At 44.1% G+C, this 18,033-nt stretch overlaps 1 protein-coding gene across 1 annotated transcript in view; it reads left to right on the top strand.

Moving 5' to 3' along the window:
• The window catches only part of adgra2 (adhesion G protein-coupled receptor A2), a 47,348-nt gene extending 30,885 nt beyond the window's left edge, over window positions 1-16,463 (top strand). The window contains exons 3-19 of the mRNA XM_033620282.2: window positions 6,432-6,503; window positions 7,462-7,533; window positions 7,625-7,696; window positions 8,236-8,399; window positions 8,787-9,000; window positions 9,172-9,336; window positions 9,416-9,614; window positions 9,714-9,863; window positions 9,960-10,121; window positions 11,502-11,702; window positions 11,847-12,027; window positions 12,576-12,784; window positions 12,873-13,000; window positions 13,083-13,206; window positions 13,286-13,434; window positions 14,156-14,245; window positions 14,398-16,463. Coding sequence (XP_033476173.1) covers window positions 6,432-6,503; window positions 7,462-7,533; window positions 7,625-7,696; window positions 8,236-8,399; window positions 8,787-9,000; window positions 9,172-9,336; window positions 9,416-9,614; window positions 9,714-9,863; window positions 9,960-10,121; window positions 11,502-11,702; window positions 11,847-12,027; window positions 12,576-12,784; window positions 12,873-13,000; window positions 13,083-13,206; window positions 13,286-13,434; window positions 14,156-14,245; window positions 14,398-15,817 — 3,772 coding nt within the window. The 3' untranslated portion in view covers window positions 15,818-16,463. The remainder of the gene's footprint in view (window positions 1-6,431; window positions 6,504-7,461; window positions 7,534-7,624; window positions 7,697-8,235; window positions 8,400-8,786; window positions 9,001-9,171; window positions 9,337-9,415; window positions 9,615-9,713; window positions 9,864-9,959; window positions 10,122-11,501; window positions 11,703-11,846; window positions 12,028-12,575; window positions 12,785-12,872; window positions 13,001-13,082; window positions 13,207-13,285; window positions 13,435-14,155; window positions 14,246-14,397) is intronic.
• The last annotated feature ends 1,570 nt before the right edge of the window (window positions 16,464-18,033 follow it).

The following is an 18,033-nucleotide window of genomic DNA, read 5'->3' as shown; positions in this document are numbered from 1 at the left end:
TACAGACCATGTCTTCATTATTACCCTCTCGCTGCCCTACAAGCACGTCGCTCCTCTCCAGCCTGCATGGGGCCCAGGTGCTCATCCCATATACCCACAGAGAAATGACTCTTCAGAATGGCAGAGGACCAGCCCCATTGATCAGGAGGAGTTTTTTGGGGGGGAAAGACATTCTTAATGGCAGCCGCTGGTGTTAGGCCCAGCAGCAGCAGACAATGGCTCCTTCTGGGCTGGGAGTGAGCTTGAGTCTGTCACAACCCCATCACACAAGCCGCATGTGGCGAAGCGGATAAAGCACCGCACGTTCCAAGGTTACAAAGCATAACTCAAAGAGGAATAATAATGTGTCAACGCCAATCGGTAGTTTTTTGAGGAAGTACATGCTGCTACTGAAGATGATAAAAAAAGAACTCACTACAAGTTACGGCTTCTAACCTTTTTAACTATATTTTCATGCTCAGCGGGCATGAGGCTTTGAAGTATTCCTTGTCTCTGCTATTATCCTCTTGCTTGGTGACAGCTGTTGTCATCAGTGTCGATGCCACTGAGCTGTGAAGCTGTTGTCAGGGAGGGCTCTGTCTATTCCAGAGGGCACACAGACAAGTCATCACCTGAGTATGAGGCCTGCTGGATCTACTGCGCTGTAGGTTTGAAATAAGGTTGGAAATAAATCTGAGAGTTTGGGTGAGTGGTGCGGGGCTGCAGCACTGATTTAGATGGGATTGTGGCAGGAAACAAGAGCTGACATTTGGGCTACAGTGCCTGGCAAGTGCTTCAAGTCCTGTTGACTCCGTTGAGCTCCTCCACATTCCCCAGTGTGGTGATAAGAGAGTGTATCAGAAGTAGTGGACTGCTGACACTCTTCAGGCCAAAGCACACACAGCGCTGTAACCTCTCAAGCCAGGTACAGAAATGCAGATGTGTTTTTGTTCTGCTAGTCGATGAGTCAGAGAGCTTGAGGTGCTAAAAACTACACACGATCAGTGTCATGTGCAAGTGTGTGGCTCTCAGTGCCCGTTACATTGGCAAAGGTTCTCTGCAGCTTAGTCAGGGTCGTGCATGTATGCTTTAGGTTCCTGTAAGTCTCCAGGCAATGAATGCAACCCGATTCAATGTCTTCTAAAGCCAACGTCTATGTGTATGCTTGTGCATGTGCATTTGTGTCTGCGTGTTCTTTAAGCATGCACTAACTGATGTTACATGTCATTATGTACATTGTTACATTTGTCCTGTTTATTGTCTATAACTTTGCCTCATGTGCTCCAAGACCAATTTACCTTTGAGTCATAATCATGTTTTACACTATAATTATTGTGACCTTTATTTTGTAAGGTAATTTGATAGAAATGTTTATCTATTTTGCATGAGAGAACTGAGCACAGCAGGGGAACTGTATAGAGAGAAGACATATCAATACAAACAGCATCAGCAAATCTTGAAATAATTTTGATATTTAAGGTTTCAAATAAGGATGCCGTGATGGGCCCAATTCTCCGAGGCCAGCCTTACACCAAACAACTCAGGCAATTTTATTGTCACATACAAATTTCCAATATTGGAAGAGAATCAGGAGAATTTTGCTAATGTTGTGGCGCGCTTCTGTGATCTCAGTTGTTTGGTGTAAGTCATGTAAGTTGCAGTCCAAGCTGTCTTATTTTTTTCTCATCAATTAAATCAAGTTGGTTTGATATTATTGTACGATTTTAGTCTTGGCTCATGCAAATGCTGAAGTTCAATCGTGTCAGCAACCAATAGCTGTGCTCTCTCCATCACCAAACAGGAAGCATCAAACTGGGTAGACAGTAAACATGAAGGAGACTCAGGGGTGGCACAAAAATGTGACCAAGTATTCATTCTCTTGTTCTGTGGAAAAGGAGGAGAAACTGGTGGGGTTGTGCTGTGAACAAGAGTTTGTGTTCAGTTTGGTGTGTAACTGATTCACCAACAAGCACTTACTTTAGTGAGAAATTTTAACTTTTGAAATGGTTCACCTCTCATTCCCAGACTCTCCTCCCACTAAAATAGCGCAGCTGACCAATGGAGGCTGGTAGTGAGTTGAGGTGACAAAATCCAAAATGGGAAGTTTGTACATAAACACAGCTAATCTTTATGGATTATTGATGCCAAATTGAGAAGAATGCTGTTGACATGTGATGCCTTTTATCTTTGGTTTCTATAGTTGTGTTTTTTTTTTTTTTTTTTTTTTTTTGAGGACTCATAAAGAATCCTTAACATGTCATATTAATTAAAGGGAGTCTGGCAGAATATTTTCTACCAGGAGCAGGATGGGAAATAACCTCAACAAGGATCTAGTTATAGTCCGGTAAATAGTGACCATGTAAGATCCCCAGTCTTTGGCCTGTTGCTAAAAACTCACATTGTCTTTAGATGTCAAGTATTCTGAAAGTCTTCAAGTGTATTGTTACTACAAAGACTGCCCCACCAATTTAGCGTTGCTCTCCTACACCATTGGCAGACTCATGACGGACAGTAAAAGAAAAAGGATCAAAAGTGATGCAGATAAAACAGAGAAATCATCTTTTTTAAATGTACACGTTCTTGTCAAAACCTGTTGCCTACATTACCCTCAATGCAACTCAACCACCAACAGTTAGATTTGAGATTCAGGCATGTTATATTGCTAGCGGCTAATGTAGCCTTGAACCACTAGCTTCAAGCAGAGATGTGGAGTGGGCTACAAAGTTAAAAAGAAATTGTAATTATATTCTTGTTGTTAATCAGGACTAACCCATTTGTTCTCTTATTTATCTCCTGTAATGAAATGCAAGGCACGATGACAAACTGCATCATGCTTGGTTAGAGTGGCATAAGCAGTGAGTACAAGGGTGCACAGGATATCTCCACATACAACATTCATGACAAGAGAATCATGCTTTATTCCAATACAAGAAGCACATTTGAATCTTTACTTTCTAAGTTGAAAGGCATGAAGTTTCTAGTAACCTCAGGATTTGGTGTTTACATGGTGTCTTGTTTACTTGTAGTGTTGTCTTAAATCTATTACAATAGATATGGAGGTCAGTGTTACTCAGCAAATGCATGTATGTATGAGTGTGAAAAGGACAGACAGGGAGGGAGAGACGGTCATCAGAGAGAGGAAATAGTGGGCAGTGCCTCGTCTTTCATCGCTGCACTAATGAGCCCCGGGACACACAGACTGGAAACAGCAGTATTGTTCTCTGGTCAACAAAACCTATACAGCTACTGACATGCAGAAACTAATGTACATTCACAGGCACACAAAGATTACCGCATATACATTGTGACAGACCCAAGAGGCCCACGCACACACACATACACACACACACACACACATACAGGAGAGTTGTTTTCTGTCAAACACACCCTCGTCTTTAATTTGATTGGTGAAACTTTAATATACCAAGCAGATATGTTTTTTTTTTTTTTTACTTCTTGGTCAGAAGCATAGAGGTGGAAATGTCTCCACCTTTTTAAAAAGCTGTGAAGTTGTTGCAAAATGACAAGCTGGCATGCTCTCAAGGAGCTGGGCTGTCCAAGACTGTCTGCTTTGAGACAAACACAACAGACCTCAGCCTTTTGGTCCGAGGCCAGACAGCTTTTGCTCCATCATTATAACCTGTCTCATCTATAATCCAGATATAAGCAATGGCTCAGTGAGAGCGCGGACCAACAGCAAAAACCCTGATCTCTGACTCTATCCCAGCCATACCGCACGGTCTAATTCTTTACTGGAAGCCATTTTCTAAAACAATTTTCCTGCCCTAGTTTGATCAAAATAGCTCATCTCTTGGAAAGCGGACAAGACAATGGTTATGAGATGCCTGAGGTTGCGCATGGTGTGAGGCAGCGTGGTCGAGTACAGTGATGACAGATAATTTTGGTGGAAAAAGCACCAGAAAGTCCCCTGAGGTCTTCCCTACCACAGTGGCATCTTGGGCAGGAGTGAATTAGACAAAAATGCAGTCACAGCGTTGATGCTTTTAAGCTCCTGGAAGGAAATCCTCTTCTCTGACCACTCCGATGGGAGCAGGCATTTTTCATGCTGCAGGAACATGGATCGCATTCCAGCCCACATCGGCCATGTCCTGCCGATAACCGTCCATCTCCTGACCCGCTTTAACCTCGCTATTCCCACCTGACCAATAAAAAACATCTTGGATTCAAAATCTAACACAGATTAGCTGATGGAGAGGGGCATCTGGCTGAATAGTTAAACACATGGGTGTGGGTGCGGAATGGGAAGAGGGTGGGGAAAAGTGCAGCGGATAGTATGGAATTAGATCTTCAAAGGCAGGACAAAGAAATTAATATTTATGGTTTGCAATGGCCAACTTTATCACAGGAAGAGTCATTCTGAAACAAGCAGAAAAATGACAGAGCCCTTTGCTTGCAGTTTTAGATTCCACTAATATTTTATTTGGTCAAGTCTCGACGTCTTGCTAACCTCAAGCCCAGGTGGCTGATGGGATAAGATTTCCTATCTGTGCACAGAAATATCCTGCTGTGTCCCACTGGAGGAGCCAGCTTTAGGAAATGTGTCTCCACTCTACTTCATTTTAAACTTAAAGAGGCCTTCTATTCAACTCTTAATGTTGATGAAATAGGTCAGCATTTTGGGAAATATTTGTTTTTACCTTCTTAAGAGAAGACAAGAAGATCGATACCACTCTCATGTCTGTCTGTTAACTATGAGGCTACAGCCAGCAGCCAGTTAGCTTAGCATAGTGACTGAAAACAGGGGGAAACAGCTAGCCTGGCTTTATCCAAACTTAACAAAAGGGTGAATCATTGATTTTGCATTTCAGTTTTTGTGCAGATGAAAGGAGCTGTAGGCTATACAACATTCAGAACACAAATATAGCAGCAAACCACTATTTGCTATGTAAAGATATAGTGTAGTAATGGCATCCTGTGCAGAGAATGAAGTCACGCTACTTCTGTATTTGCTGTAATCTGAGCTTCTCAGTTCTTTGTCGTGGAAGACGGTCCGGCCGCATGTGCATTCCTTATGGCATTACAACATGGTTTGGTAGCTTGATTGTCAAATTTAGATCACAACTCCAAAACCTGAAAAGAAGGGCAGGAAAAATAATTGGCATGCTGTCCCCATCTTCTCTCCAGGAGATATATGAGGGGACAGTCACCACATCCCAGGAGTGTGAGCTGATGCTTTCAGGCAGAAGGTACAGCTCGACAGGTGTACATTTTCATTAGTCTCACTATCAATCAAACTACTCAACAGTAGGAGATGAAGAGCGTGTGTGTGTGTAGGTGGGTGTGAGGTGAGAAGGATGTGCAAGATTTTGGTGTCAGGCACCTGTGCAATTACTATGTGTGGGGCTCTTGTGCAGTAGTTTTGTATAGGACTTTTGTGCATTTACTTCAGGTAGGGCATCTGAGCTTCACGTGACACTAGGGCATCGTGCAATACTCTTGTAGTGTATGGATCTGGGGATGATACTGTATGTCACTTGTAGTTTGATTGTACGTGTGTGGCCATGTCACCTCTGTTCCCTCCAATGCCCAAGACATATTTGACCTGAGGGAGACAATAAAGGCTTATCTTATCTTATCTTATCTTATCTTATGTAAGAGTATGTGAGTCCCTGTGTGTGAATGCTGCTGGCTTGCTTATTGCCCCCACTCTGGGCTGTGCGGTTACCACTGATGTTGGGATGCTATAGCATTGCGTAGCACCCACCCTCCAGCTCCCCTTGGTTAACGCCTCTGTCAGCACTTAGGCCATTGTTAACACTGCAAACTCATTTCCTAAACGTGGAAATGAGTTTGCCTTTTAGCACTCCCAGTTCTCTCATCTCAAAGTCTCTCAAGTACAGAGGGTCATCACATGGCTTCACAGCCTCATTGTGGCAGTGACGTTGAAGCAATCCGACCGTGGTGTAGTTCTTTTATAGCCTAATGTTAGCCGTTTACTTCTGGCGATTGCATTTTACGCTTCAAACATCAAAAAATGGTGTTTGAGAAGATTATCTTGGTGAACTGTACATGCAAGTATCATAAATGTTTGTTTACCACAAGCTCATTTTTTGCAGTAATCCAAAATCCAATGGAAAAATCCCATAGGCTATTTGATGCTATTTCTCAGCTCCCTGTAGAGATCTCATAAACCAACCAATTATAACATGTTAGTTAGTGATCTTTAGAGGTGCTGGTAGGCAGATTTTGTTAGCTTCGAACACAGCAAGACCAGCAATTTCCCCTCATTTTGGGTCTTTGTGCCAAGCCGCTGGCTCCAGGTATAAATTTGCCACACATGCATGAGAGTGGTCTTGATATTCTCATCTAACTCTCAGCAAAGAGGAAGCAAACAAGCGTATCCCTCCAAATTCAGAACTATTCATTTAAGGCATTTCAGCATCATCTCTGAATGCATTTTCTCATCATCCTAATATTTTCTCTCTCCCCAGGGACCTCAAGCACAATTTAATCAGCACCATCGTGCCTGGAGCTTTCCAGGGCCTGTCTGAGCTTCGGAAACTGTAAGTAGATATTAACATGATTCACATGTGGGTTCAGAGCAGCAAACATATTAACAGAAATCATAAACACAGGCATGGAAACTTTGAATTCAATTGTTTGGTATGATACAGATGAGAGGTAGAGACAGGCCCATATTAGCAGATACTGTTTTGGCAGCTCATGGCAGATGTCATGCGTTATATTGAGCTCCTGGTGTTAGTGTGACAATAAAGGCCCCCTTCACTAAGTGTTTCTGCTAATCGTTGCGGGGGCCCCTGCAATGTCATCTCTGGTGCCCTGCGTCTACCGCCATGCAAATCTCGGAGCCACGCAGAGGCTCCTCACACGTCATTGGATGTGACAGGGCGGCTGTTTGTAGCCACTCACTACTCACTCAATGTGTCTTTGGACACTGAGGTCTGGTCGCGGCGTGGGTCAGAGCTGGTCGTCTGTAATGCGCGCCGCGTGACTCCCCTTCCCTCCTCCCACTACTTGTGTTTTCCCTGCAAGGTCTGGGGCTTCTCAAAACAAACAGGGGGAGATAAACACATGCTCTGGACAGCTCTCTGCTGGGTAGTGTCAGAGGTGCAACAGAGCAGATCCCTCTCTGGCTGTGGCTATACATCACACTCAGAGGTGGACGGCAGAACAGGGGCCCTGCTTTTACCCCATTGGTGATAAACCTTCACAGGGCCCATGCAGTAGAGATAAGGGAAAGTGGCAGGGACTGTGAGCATGCTTACTTATAGTTGTTTTACATTCTAGGCCTTTTAAAAGTCTAGTGGAAAATCACTATTTATTTTATTACAAACGAGACAGAAGGAGGTCCTGCACAGTTTTACCAGTTTAATCAGATAGCACAAAAACAACATGCTTATTGAAAAAGTCAATATATCACAATCTGTGACTGGGTGACTGAGATGAGTTCTCCCGATACAAAAATAACCAACACATTCCTTTGTCTTTTCACACTTTTAGTGACCTATCCAACAACCGCATTGGCTGCCTGACTGCAGACATGTTCCAGGGGTTGACCAATCTCACTAAACTGTAAGCGACTGGTAAACTCATCCCATAAAAACACTGAACTCTCTGTGTTGTGGAGTGAACTTGTTCTCATCTAACTATTGTATTCGGCTAGGAATCTTTCTGGCAACATCATATCGACCCTGGATCCAGGAGTGTTTCAGGAGCTGCCCTCCCTCAAGCTAGTGTGAGTGTTAGACACTGTCGACACCATAACCACAACAAACTCTCACAGCATACCATTCCATCTATGAATAAAACAATAAATATTCCAGACAAAGCTAAAGATTATTTTTAGTTTATATTTATTTTGCCTTGGGTTTTGCTTTTACGACAACTTCAAGGCTGCAGAAAAACTCAAATAAGCAACAAAGATTTATGTGAATATTTTCATTTATGCATTACTTGTAGATGACAACTATGTTCTAACTCAGGCTACCATAAATCAGAAGATAAGTCTGTCTACAAATATGACAAATCTGAACCAGCTTTGCTTGTTTTTTTTATACACAGTGCTGACAGTTCTTGCATAAAACAGTCAATTAATTTCAGAGTGAAAACAATAAAGCTGTAATATCTAACAGATAGGGTGTTGGGGTGGGTGTCACTTAATAAATATGCATCAAGCCTGATATGATATGTTGATCCTATAATGAGCAGCTAGAGATAACACTGTGTCTGAGCCTGGTGAAAAGTATGATAATTGACTATCACTTCTCTCTCCAGGAACTTCAACTCAGACTACTTGTCATGTGACTGTGGGTTGCAGTGGGTCCCAAGTTTCTTTCGCAGCAGTTCAGCCCGTTTGGGGGACGAAACCCTGTGCGCCTACCCAAGGAGCCTGAGGGGAAAGCCCCTGCGTGGACTAAGGGAAAGCCAGCTGAGCTGTGGTAAGAGCCTGGCTAGAGTGAGGCATATGAATTAGGTGGTTGACCGCTTAGTTTCAGAGAACATTGGCTTGTGAATGACAATGACAGTACACAACAGGGCTCAAGATCTTCCTAGTATTTTCAAGGATTACTCCACCAAAAGGGGTTGAAAGAGATCAATCCCAACAGCTCAGCAGGGACATATTTCTAAAAGTATCAGTGAGCCGTGTTGACAACTAATCCTGTGGGTTGCATTTACGAATTGCTGCTGTCTGCATCCAATCTGCTGTAGAACAGCAGACTCATAATAGCTTCTGTGGAAACATTTAGCTGAGGTTGAGTAATGAGAGAGCAGCAGAATTAATGTGTAACGGCCGCATCTGCGTCTTTTCCCACCATGTTGCTCAGGCGGCCCTCTGGAGCTGCACACCCTGTCGCTGCTGCCGTCCCAGCGTCAGGTGGTCTTCAAAGGCGATCGGCTGCCCTTCCATTGCACCGCCGCCTTGGTGGACAAGAATACCACATTACACTGGCGTCACAATGGTCAGCTGGTGACCTCTGACCCAGAGATGGGTGTCCAGCTGGAAAACAGTGTCCTGCATGACTGCACCTTCATCACTAGGTACAGATACAGCCTATGGTCTATATTCAAATGTTTATAACCTTTATTATTTTGCAAAGAAAGTATTGAGTGATCTGACACCTAAAGAAGGATGTAAAATTAGTTCAGACGCACACTGGAGTATATGGTAATAATGTGTAATAATGAAATGTCTCTATCCTCTTTATGCAGTGAGCTTATTCTATTCAACGTACATGTGGAGGCCAGGGGAGAGTGGGAGTGTGTGGTTTCCACTGGGTGGGGCAATATGTCTCGCAGTGTTGAAATAGTGGTGCTAGAGAACAGCGCCTCCTTCTGTCCAGAGGATAAAGTTGTCAACAACCGTGGGGAGTTCAGGTTAGTTACAGTTACAGTGATTATTATTACATACCCAAAGCATTCAGCGCTCTCACTCTTCCCTGATTTGAATCCCCAGGTGGCCCAGAACTCTGGCAGGCATCACCTCACATCAGTACTGCCTGCAGCTGCGCTACCCCTCCCTGTCTGTGGAGGGAGGTATTGAGCAGAAAAAAGCCTCTAGGTACTGTGACCGTTCTGGAAACTGGCAGGAGGGTGACTATTCAGACTGTCACTACACTAATGGCATCACCCGTGTCCTGCATACCTTCATCCTGGTTAGTAGTTTTACTACAGTACATGGTTCCTGTTCAGTAAACACCATACTGTGTTAAGTTAATTTCAAGACTGCACACCTTTTTGCTCTTGCTTCACAGAGGCCCATCAATGCATCCAATGCTGTCACTTTGGCACATCAGGTGCGCACATACACACTGGAGGCTGCAGGCTTCACTGACTCAGTGGATGTGTTGTATGTGGCACAAATGATGGAGAAATTTATGGAATACGTCAGACAGCTGCGAGAGGTGAGAAAGATTGAATTGCACATTTAACATGGCCATAAAGGTCTGTGTGTGTGGCATTACAATCCTTTTATTGTAACATCTTTGTGTATGTTTCAGTTGTCAGAGGTATTGGTAGAGATGGGCAGTAACCTGATGCAGGTCGACGACCAGATCCTCGCTCTTGCCCAGAGAGAGAAAAGAGCCTGCAGCTCCATAGTCTATTCTCTAGAGACGCTGGCCTGGCCTCAGCTACACGGCCATGCTCAGGACTTCTCCATGGTAGGGACTGTCCAAACTAAGTAGATTTTTTAACAGAGCAAGTCAGACCTCTCGAGAAACTCACTTAATATGTTTATAGTTCACTATGACAACAGGAAATACATGTATGCATAGTTTAAGAAATGTTGTTTCTAAATTTGCAGTGAAGGTGTAAGGGTGCAAATTTTGATATTTTTACAATGATTTTGCTTATGAAACAACAAAACAATGACATGTCCAGAAAATATAAAAGCAAAATTAAATCCTATTTAATTATCTGGATGGCTGGAGAACAAATGACAATATACACTCACTGGTCACTTTATTAGGTACACCTGTTCAACTGCTTGTTAACACAAATTGGTGCCAGACAGGCTGGTCTGAGTATTTCAGAAACTGCCGATCTACTGGGATTTTCATGCACAACCATCTCTAATGTTTACAGAGGATGGTCCAAAAAGGAAAAGATATCCAGTGAGCGGCAGTTCTCTGGGCAAAAATGCCAGAGGTCAGAGGAGAATGGCCAGACTGGTTAAAGATAATAGCAAGGCAACAGTAACTCAAATAACCACTCGTTACAACCAAGGTATGCAGAAGATCATCTCTGAATGAACAACACATCGAACCTTAAAGCAGATGGGCTACAGCAGCAGAAGACCACACCAGGTGCCACTTCTGTCAGCTACGAACAGGAAACTGAGGCTACAATTTGTATGGGCTCACCAAAATTGGAAAATTGTTGTCTGGTCTGATGAGTCTCGATTTCTGCTGCGACATTCAGATGGTAGGGTCAGAATTTAGCGTATCAACATGAAAGCATGGATCCATCCTGCCTTGTATCAGCACTTCTGGCTGGTGGTGGTGGTGGTAATTGTGTGGGGGATATTTTCTTGGCACACTTTAGGTCCCTTACCAACTGAGCATGGTTTAAACACCACAGCCTCCCTGAGTATTGTTGCTGACCGTGTCCATCCCTTTATGACCACAGTCTACCCATCTTCTGATGGCTACTTCCAGCAGGATAACGCACCATGTCACAAAGCTCAGATCATCTCAAACTGGTTTCTTGAACATGACAATGAGTTCACTGTACTCCAGTGGCCTCCACAGTCATCAGATCTCAATCCAATAGAGCACCTTTGGGATGTGGTGGAACGGGAGATTCACATCATGGATGTGCAGCGGACAAATCTGCAGCAACTGCGTGATGCTATCATGTCAATATGGACCAAAATCTCTGAGGAATGTTTCCAGCACCTTGTTGAATCTATGCCACCAAGAATTAAGGCAGTTCTGAAGGAAAAGTGCAACCAGTTCTAGCAAGGTGTACCTAATAAAGTGGCTGGTGAGTGTATATGGAAAAAAATCTTTACCATTTATCTCTGATTTTGATTCGTGCAGGTATCTAGGAACATTGTGATGGAGGCCCACTTTATTCGACCAGCCCACTTCACTGGCATAACCTGCACTGCGTATCAGCGTCGTGAGGTCTCCACGGGAAGCGCTGGGATGGAAACATCAGAGTCCGCTCATGAGCAGCAGCTTCGTTTTCGTTGCAGCACCGGCTCCCATAACACCTCCCTCAACAATTTTCCCCTTAAGGTGAGACGTGAACACCCCCTTACATCTGCTTGTGGCTACTGTCACTACACTTACACTGTGTCATCAGTAACCTATTGTGTCTGCATTCACAGTAACTGAGGTGTACTGGTGAACTTCATCTGTCTTGTGTTTTTTTCTCTCCAGAACTCAGTAGCCTTGGCCTCCGTGACTCTCCCAGCTACTCTGTTTCCTCCTGATGCTCCAGCAGACTGTAAGCTGCAGTTTGTAGCCTTCCGAACTGGCAGCTTTTTCCCTGTGTCTGGGAACTCAAGCAACAATGGGGAACACTCTCGCGTCAACACTCCTGTCATATTTGTTGGCTTAGGTGAGGAACCCTTTCAGCCTGTTTAGTGAAACCACCGTGTCTTTCCGACAGTAAAATACTGCATATAACATCATGCTAAAATATTTTAAACGCTGCAGTGCTGTAGCAGTCATCTGTGACATCAATGATAATGTCCTGGGGTCAAATAAACACCCAACATTTTGTATAGATTTCCAACTATTTGGATCTAGAGAGAAATCTATTGAAGAAAAAGCAGGGAGCCACTCTCTCTACCATTTTTGCAACTAATGGTATTTACTTTAACTGAGCTACTTGCCTGACAAACCACAGCACTGTTCTTTGTCCACTCACTTTTCCTTGACCTTGACAATATTTGCTATCAATTTAGCTCTCCCCATCTGCAAATAAACAGCACAGATAGCCCAAATCTCTGAGGGGATATTGAGAACTCATCCATCAAGCAGTATAAAAGAAAATGAGACATGCCCAGGGGACGTAGAGCGGGCATCGCAAACTGACTTATATCTAACAATATAAAAGTATCCGTGACAAAATTCTCCGTTCACTTCCCCCCCTTTCTGTGACAGATGGCTGCAGCATGTGGAACCACTCAGAACCCATCTGGGTGTCGCTCCGCCACTTGTCCCCAGGTACTGATGCTGTGGCAGCCCAGTGGAGCTTGAGGGCTCTGGAGAAACAGGGAAGCTGGAGCCAGGAGGGCTGTCACCTGGTCCACAGCGACAGCAGCACCTCCACTATGCGCTGTGCTCTGCTCAGCAACTATGCTGTGCTGCAGGTATGATGGCCTTGAGCATTTATCATTCATCCAGGTTCTCCAAGGTCAGATGAGACTTTCATTTGACTTGCCTGTAATTGTTTTCTAGGAGGTGCCTGACTTCCCCAACTCCTCACCCATCTCTGTAAGGGTGCTCCACCCTGTGGTGTACGCCTGTACTGCAGTGCTCCTCCTTTGCCTCTTTACCATCATCATCACACACATACTACACCACAGGTAGCGTATGTGCATGAGAAGACTTCTTGCTGATGGTTGTTATTTTCTTCTTTCCCTCATTATTTTGCTCTGCACCCAACAGTTCTATTCACATATCAAGAAAAAGCTGGCACACATTACTGAATACTTGCTTCCACATCGCCATGACGACAGCCATCTATGCAGGAGGCATATGCCTGACCAGCTACCCACTGGTTTGTCAAGCAGTAAGTTAAGTTTTTTCCCCCCTCATTTTGGTAAGTTGCGTGTAAGCTTGATGTCTTACCTGACTGTAACATGTGACAGGTGGGCATCGCCCTACACTACTCCTCGCTGGCGACCCTGCTGTGGATTGGAGTCAGCGCCAGGGTCATCTACAAAGAGGCTGTGTGGAGAATGCCACGGCAGCCAGAAGGAGAGTCTCCTGCTCCACCCACTCAGCGACCTATGCTCAGGTCAGTGAGCAAGCCACAACTCACCTTCACCCACTGCCTGCACTATGAGATTGTTGTTTGCTGTCAGTACAGTTAATGTTTTAGACAGTTCTTGTGCATGGCCACCCAAAGTGTGCGCCATCAAAGTGGTTCATTGTGCCCTTCAACCAAAGTCCCTCTGTTTTAGAGGAAACCTTGGAGGAACATAACAGAGCATTGCTGTGAGGCACAAAAAAAGCTATAAGCCTGTATGAGTGGGGGAGGGGAGGAATGTATGAAACCAACATAACGGCAGCACAGAGGGTCATCATAAATCTGAGCAGGATGATTCAGGGGGTACACTGTCTTCCCAAATATTCCCTTCTGTTCCCTCTCCCCCCTGCCCTTGTGATCCTGAAACTGCGATCATACACTGACCTCACTGACCCTCCCGCCACTCCTTTGTTGCCCACTTAGCCACATGGGATCAGGCTGCAGTAAATCACAGACTTCTGGAGCCCATACTGACCCTTGTAACACTCTGCCCACTATGAGAGTGAGGGATCACATAGTTCTGTTCAGATTGTAGACCGCCAGAGACATTAAAAACACAAAAAGGAAAATGACACTGACATGCACACTTTAAAAACATCATAGCAGCCAAAGGTCGTACAGTGTCCTTCGGCATAAACAAGAACTGCTCTTTATTTTTAAAACGGCAGCTGGAAACTTGTATTTTATATGTTTTTCTCTGTTATTCAAGGTTCTACTTGATAGCTGGTGGAGTTTCTCTTATCATTTGTGGGATCACTGCAGCTGTCAATGTCAACAACTACGGGGACAACAGCCCTTAGTAAGTGCTTCTCTTTTATCCTTGAGCCATTTGGTCCTTGACTTTGTGTTGTTTTGTTTGGTGCTGAAGGGAATATTTCTGTGATATACTGAACACACAGACATGTCATTCTTTTGCACTGACCTTCCTGACTTCTTTTCTGCCTCTTGCAGCTGCTGGCTGGTGTGGCGCCCCAGTCTGGGGTCTTTCTTTGTCCCTGCTGGCCTAGTGGTGTTGGTGACCTGGATCTATTTCCTGTGCACTGTTTTTCGCCTGAGGCATCGTGTGGCCAAAGAATGCACAGGAACCACCCTGTCCTCTCCTGTGACGGAGAGCCAGCCTGCACTTGCAGGAAGCACCAGCCTCCTCTCCACAGACTCAGTTGTGGGGCCTTTAAACCCTGTTGTGGCGCCGGAGGACCAGTACTCGCTGAAGACACAGTTCTTAGTACTGGTGGCAACCCACTTCTTGTTTGTGGTTCTGTGGTGCTGTGGAGCCATGGCAATGTGGCTGACAGGACACACTAGCTTGTTGTTCAGCTGTCTCTATGGTATAGCTGCCACAGTTTTGGGGGTGTTTCTGGTGGTGCACCACTGCTTTCGACGTCTGGACGTGCAGGCCTCATGGCTGGCATGTTGCCCAGGCTACCGCCGCTCCCATCCCATGTCTACTTACACGCACACCTGCACTACGGGGAGTGGAGTGCAGACCTCTGAGCAGGGATCACAACTTTTTATCAACTGCCATCCACCTGGTGACTCTCATAACTCCTCATCAGCTCGTTCATCATCCACGCCAAGTGGAATCAGCAGTGTGGGCCCCGGGCCATGCAAGCTCACCAACCTCTTGCAGGTAGCACAAGATAATCCAAACAACACTTCACGTGCCCCCGCGGGCAACAACACCAGCACCAGTACTGACAACACCAACAAGCCAACAAACAATGTTCTGCCCACCATAAACTCTGCAGCCCCAGTGCATCCCCAGAGAAGGAAAGTGAGTAGCAGAACTAAACAAGGAAGCAGCCAGTATCACCATCGAGGTGAGGGCAGAGGTCACTATCGGCTCAAAGCTCTAAGGACTGCTGGAGGTGGGGGCAGCCTGGGAGCATTAGGACCCACTGGTTTAGATCACCTCAGTTCTTCACATGCTGTTCACAAACAGGCTACGAGTGAGAATGGTAGCATCCACCACAGCCTCTCAGAGAACCAGGCAAGCCCGCTTACCAACGGGAAGCGTGTTGGAGAGTCAGTGGCGACCAGCCCCTCAGAGGGAAGTGACGGGGGCAGCAGTGGGAGCCGCAAACCCTTCCCCCTGCTGCCTTCTATGGCCAGCAGAGCAGCCATGCACGGCGCTCAGAGACGATGTGCCAGCAGAGACAATCTGAAACTGGCAGCCGCTGCAGAGCGAGACACTAAACGCTGTTCCTACCCATTGAACAGTGTCACCACAACTGTGCCTGGGGCTGCTGCCCCAAATGGCACCCTCAAAAACTCAGTGCTCGAGCTGGAACAGGACATGAGCGGCACAGACCAATCCCAGAGCTCGGTTGGAATGAAGAGTGGTTTGTGGAAAAGTGAAACCACAGTGTAACCTATACTTATATGTGAACTTCTATGCATGACCTTAATGGACTCTCAAATGATTGGGTTATGTTTTAATGGTCTCTTGATTATAATAATTATATAATTTAAGATATAAAATCATGAAGGCATCCAGGACCCTGAACTGGTACTTTTGCCTCTGTAGCATCGTGAGAGTTTGCTGTGAAATGGTAAAAAATATATATAATGAGGCAGGTTTTTTATTGTCATTTTCAAACATAAGATACTCATTTATTTTATTCATTTCACACAAAAAAAATGTACAAGATGTCTCTGAAATTGGCATATGATGTTGATTTTTTGATGTCTAATGAAAGCTTTACTGTTTTAGTTGTGATTTTTTTTCTATGCATATCAACTATAGCATGAAATGGAATGCAAGACGGTCCATTTCCAAAGTACAGCTATATGCATTTAATCTGTGGACAACCTGTCACACTTATGTTTGCTTCAAGTAACTGTTTGAGTGTGCTCATGTATGCTTTTCTGTGTGTATGTGTGCGTGTGTGTGTGTGTGTGTGTGTGTGTGTGTGTGTGTGTGTGTGTGCGTGTGAGCATACACAGTAGGAGCGCAATCGCATGACTGTGGCTGTACAGAATCTTTGAGTGAATTAAAAAAGCTATGCGAGACTTTTGAATACATAAAGTGTTTCATTTTTATTTCTACGCTCCCAACAGTACTGACACAGCTCCCCTCATTTAATTAATTCACAAAGAATACAAACCAGGGGGGAAAAATAATTGGCTTTCTCGAACCCAGTCACTTCATTTGGATTTCACGTTCAGCTGAAGTGTTGTTCTGGTCTAATGCAGGAGTGACTGCCCCCTCCTGGGTGGCAAAGAAACTTTGCAGTCATTGTCAGGGATCTGAAATGTGTGAGCCTTGAAGGCCAGGCAAATCTCTAAGGTTTTGCAATAACAAACAACCCATGCTGACATAACAGTAAACCTTCTTACTATAATCTTAGAGGTGTTTCCCAAGAATTTCTCAAAGAAGTATACACAAAATACTTTTCAGGTATATCGGGGGCCTGACCAAGAAACATTACAGCGTGTCAATCATAAGCTTTTTGAATCAATTCAGCCAGGATGTTGCCTTCTCATTTGAGTAGAATTATAAAGGCTGAAGCCATACTTCTGCAATATCAGGAAATTACATTAGCAGGAAATAGTGTTTCTATATGCAGCTCATTGTCACTGTTTTTTTTTTCATTGTTCATCAGGAGGAAGTTGTCATTAAATCCAGAGAATCACATACTGTTCATTGTTACTGTTAGGTGTTTCAGTATGGTCAATCTGTTGTGCATATTCTGTGTGCAGTATGAGCTTCTTGATCAGCCCCAAGCAGGATGTGTTCAAGATGTAAAACATGAAAATCATCATCTATTCCATGTGACTGGGACTTATATTGAACCTCTCGTGGAAAAATATATGAACAGCAAGATAAATTGGTCTTGTTCATTAGGTATGAATTTCAGCATCTTCATGTTCAGGTAATCCATGCATCTGGTGTCATTACTATCATCGGCGCACACCTCCTTTCACTGCCATGTTACCTCAGTCTTTTGCTAATGATTTCCACGTTGGATGTATGCAAAACAAACCAAATATTGATCTTCACATAAAAACTTTTTGAAAAAACCCTAATAAATAATTTGATGTGTTGCTGAAGAATGGAGCAACTGTCAATCGCTTTTTCAAAAATGAACATTTCTAGTTATATATAACTGAATGTTATTTCACTGAAACAGTCAGTATGAGTGGAGTGTACTTCATATTGCCCAAGCCTTTACAAAAACCCATGAAAATGCGGTGATGTGAAATATTTTGTCCTAACTTCATCCCTGGTAATGATCAAGAATTAAAAGAATATTGTTTGACATCAGTTTGCACTTTAGCATCTTGATGAAGGCTTGGTAAGCAGATCAAGTTGTGGATACTAAGATGTTAGTGAAAGATGAAATATAAAATGATTTTATCTTATTTTGTTCTGGATGACTTAGCGCTGACATGGGTTCACATTTAAGCTATGTGAGATAATTTAATGAGTCATCACCTGAACATACTGTTCCTTGAGCTTCTGGAAACACTATCATCTTATCAGATCTAATCTACCAAAACATCCCATTGATAAGAGAAAGGGAGATTTTTATCTTTCCTTTCACTTTAACTTTATTTGCCAATTGTAATATATTGTACCACAGT

The sequence above is a fragment of the Epinephelus lanceolatus genome, chromosome 9 (genome assembly GCF_041903045.1).
Source record: "Epinephelus lanceolatus isolate andai-2023 chromosome 9, ASM4190304v1, whole genome shotgun sequence".
NCBI classification, from domain to species: Eukaryota; Metazoa; Chordata; class Actinopteri; order Perciformes; family Serranidae; genus Epinephelus; species Epinephelus lanceolatus.
This window is presented reverse-complemented; position numbering and strand designations above follow the sequence as displayed.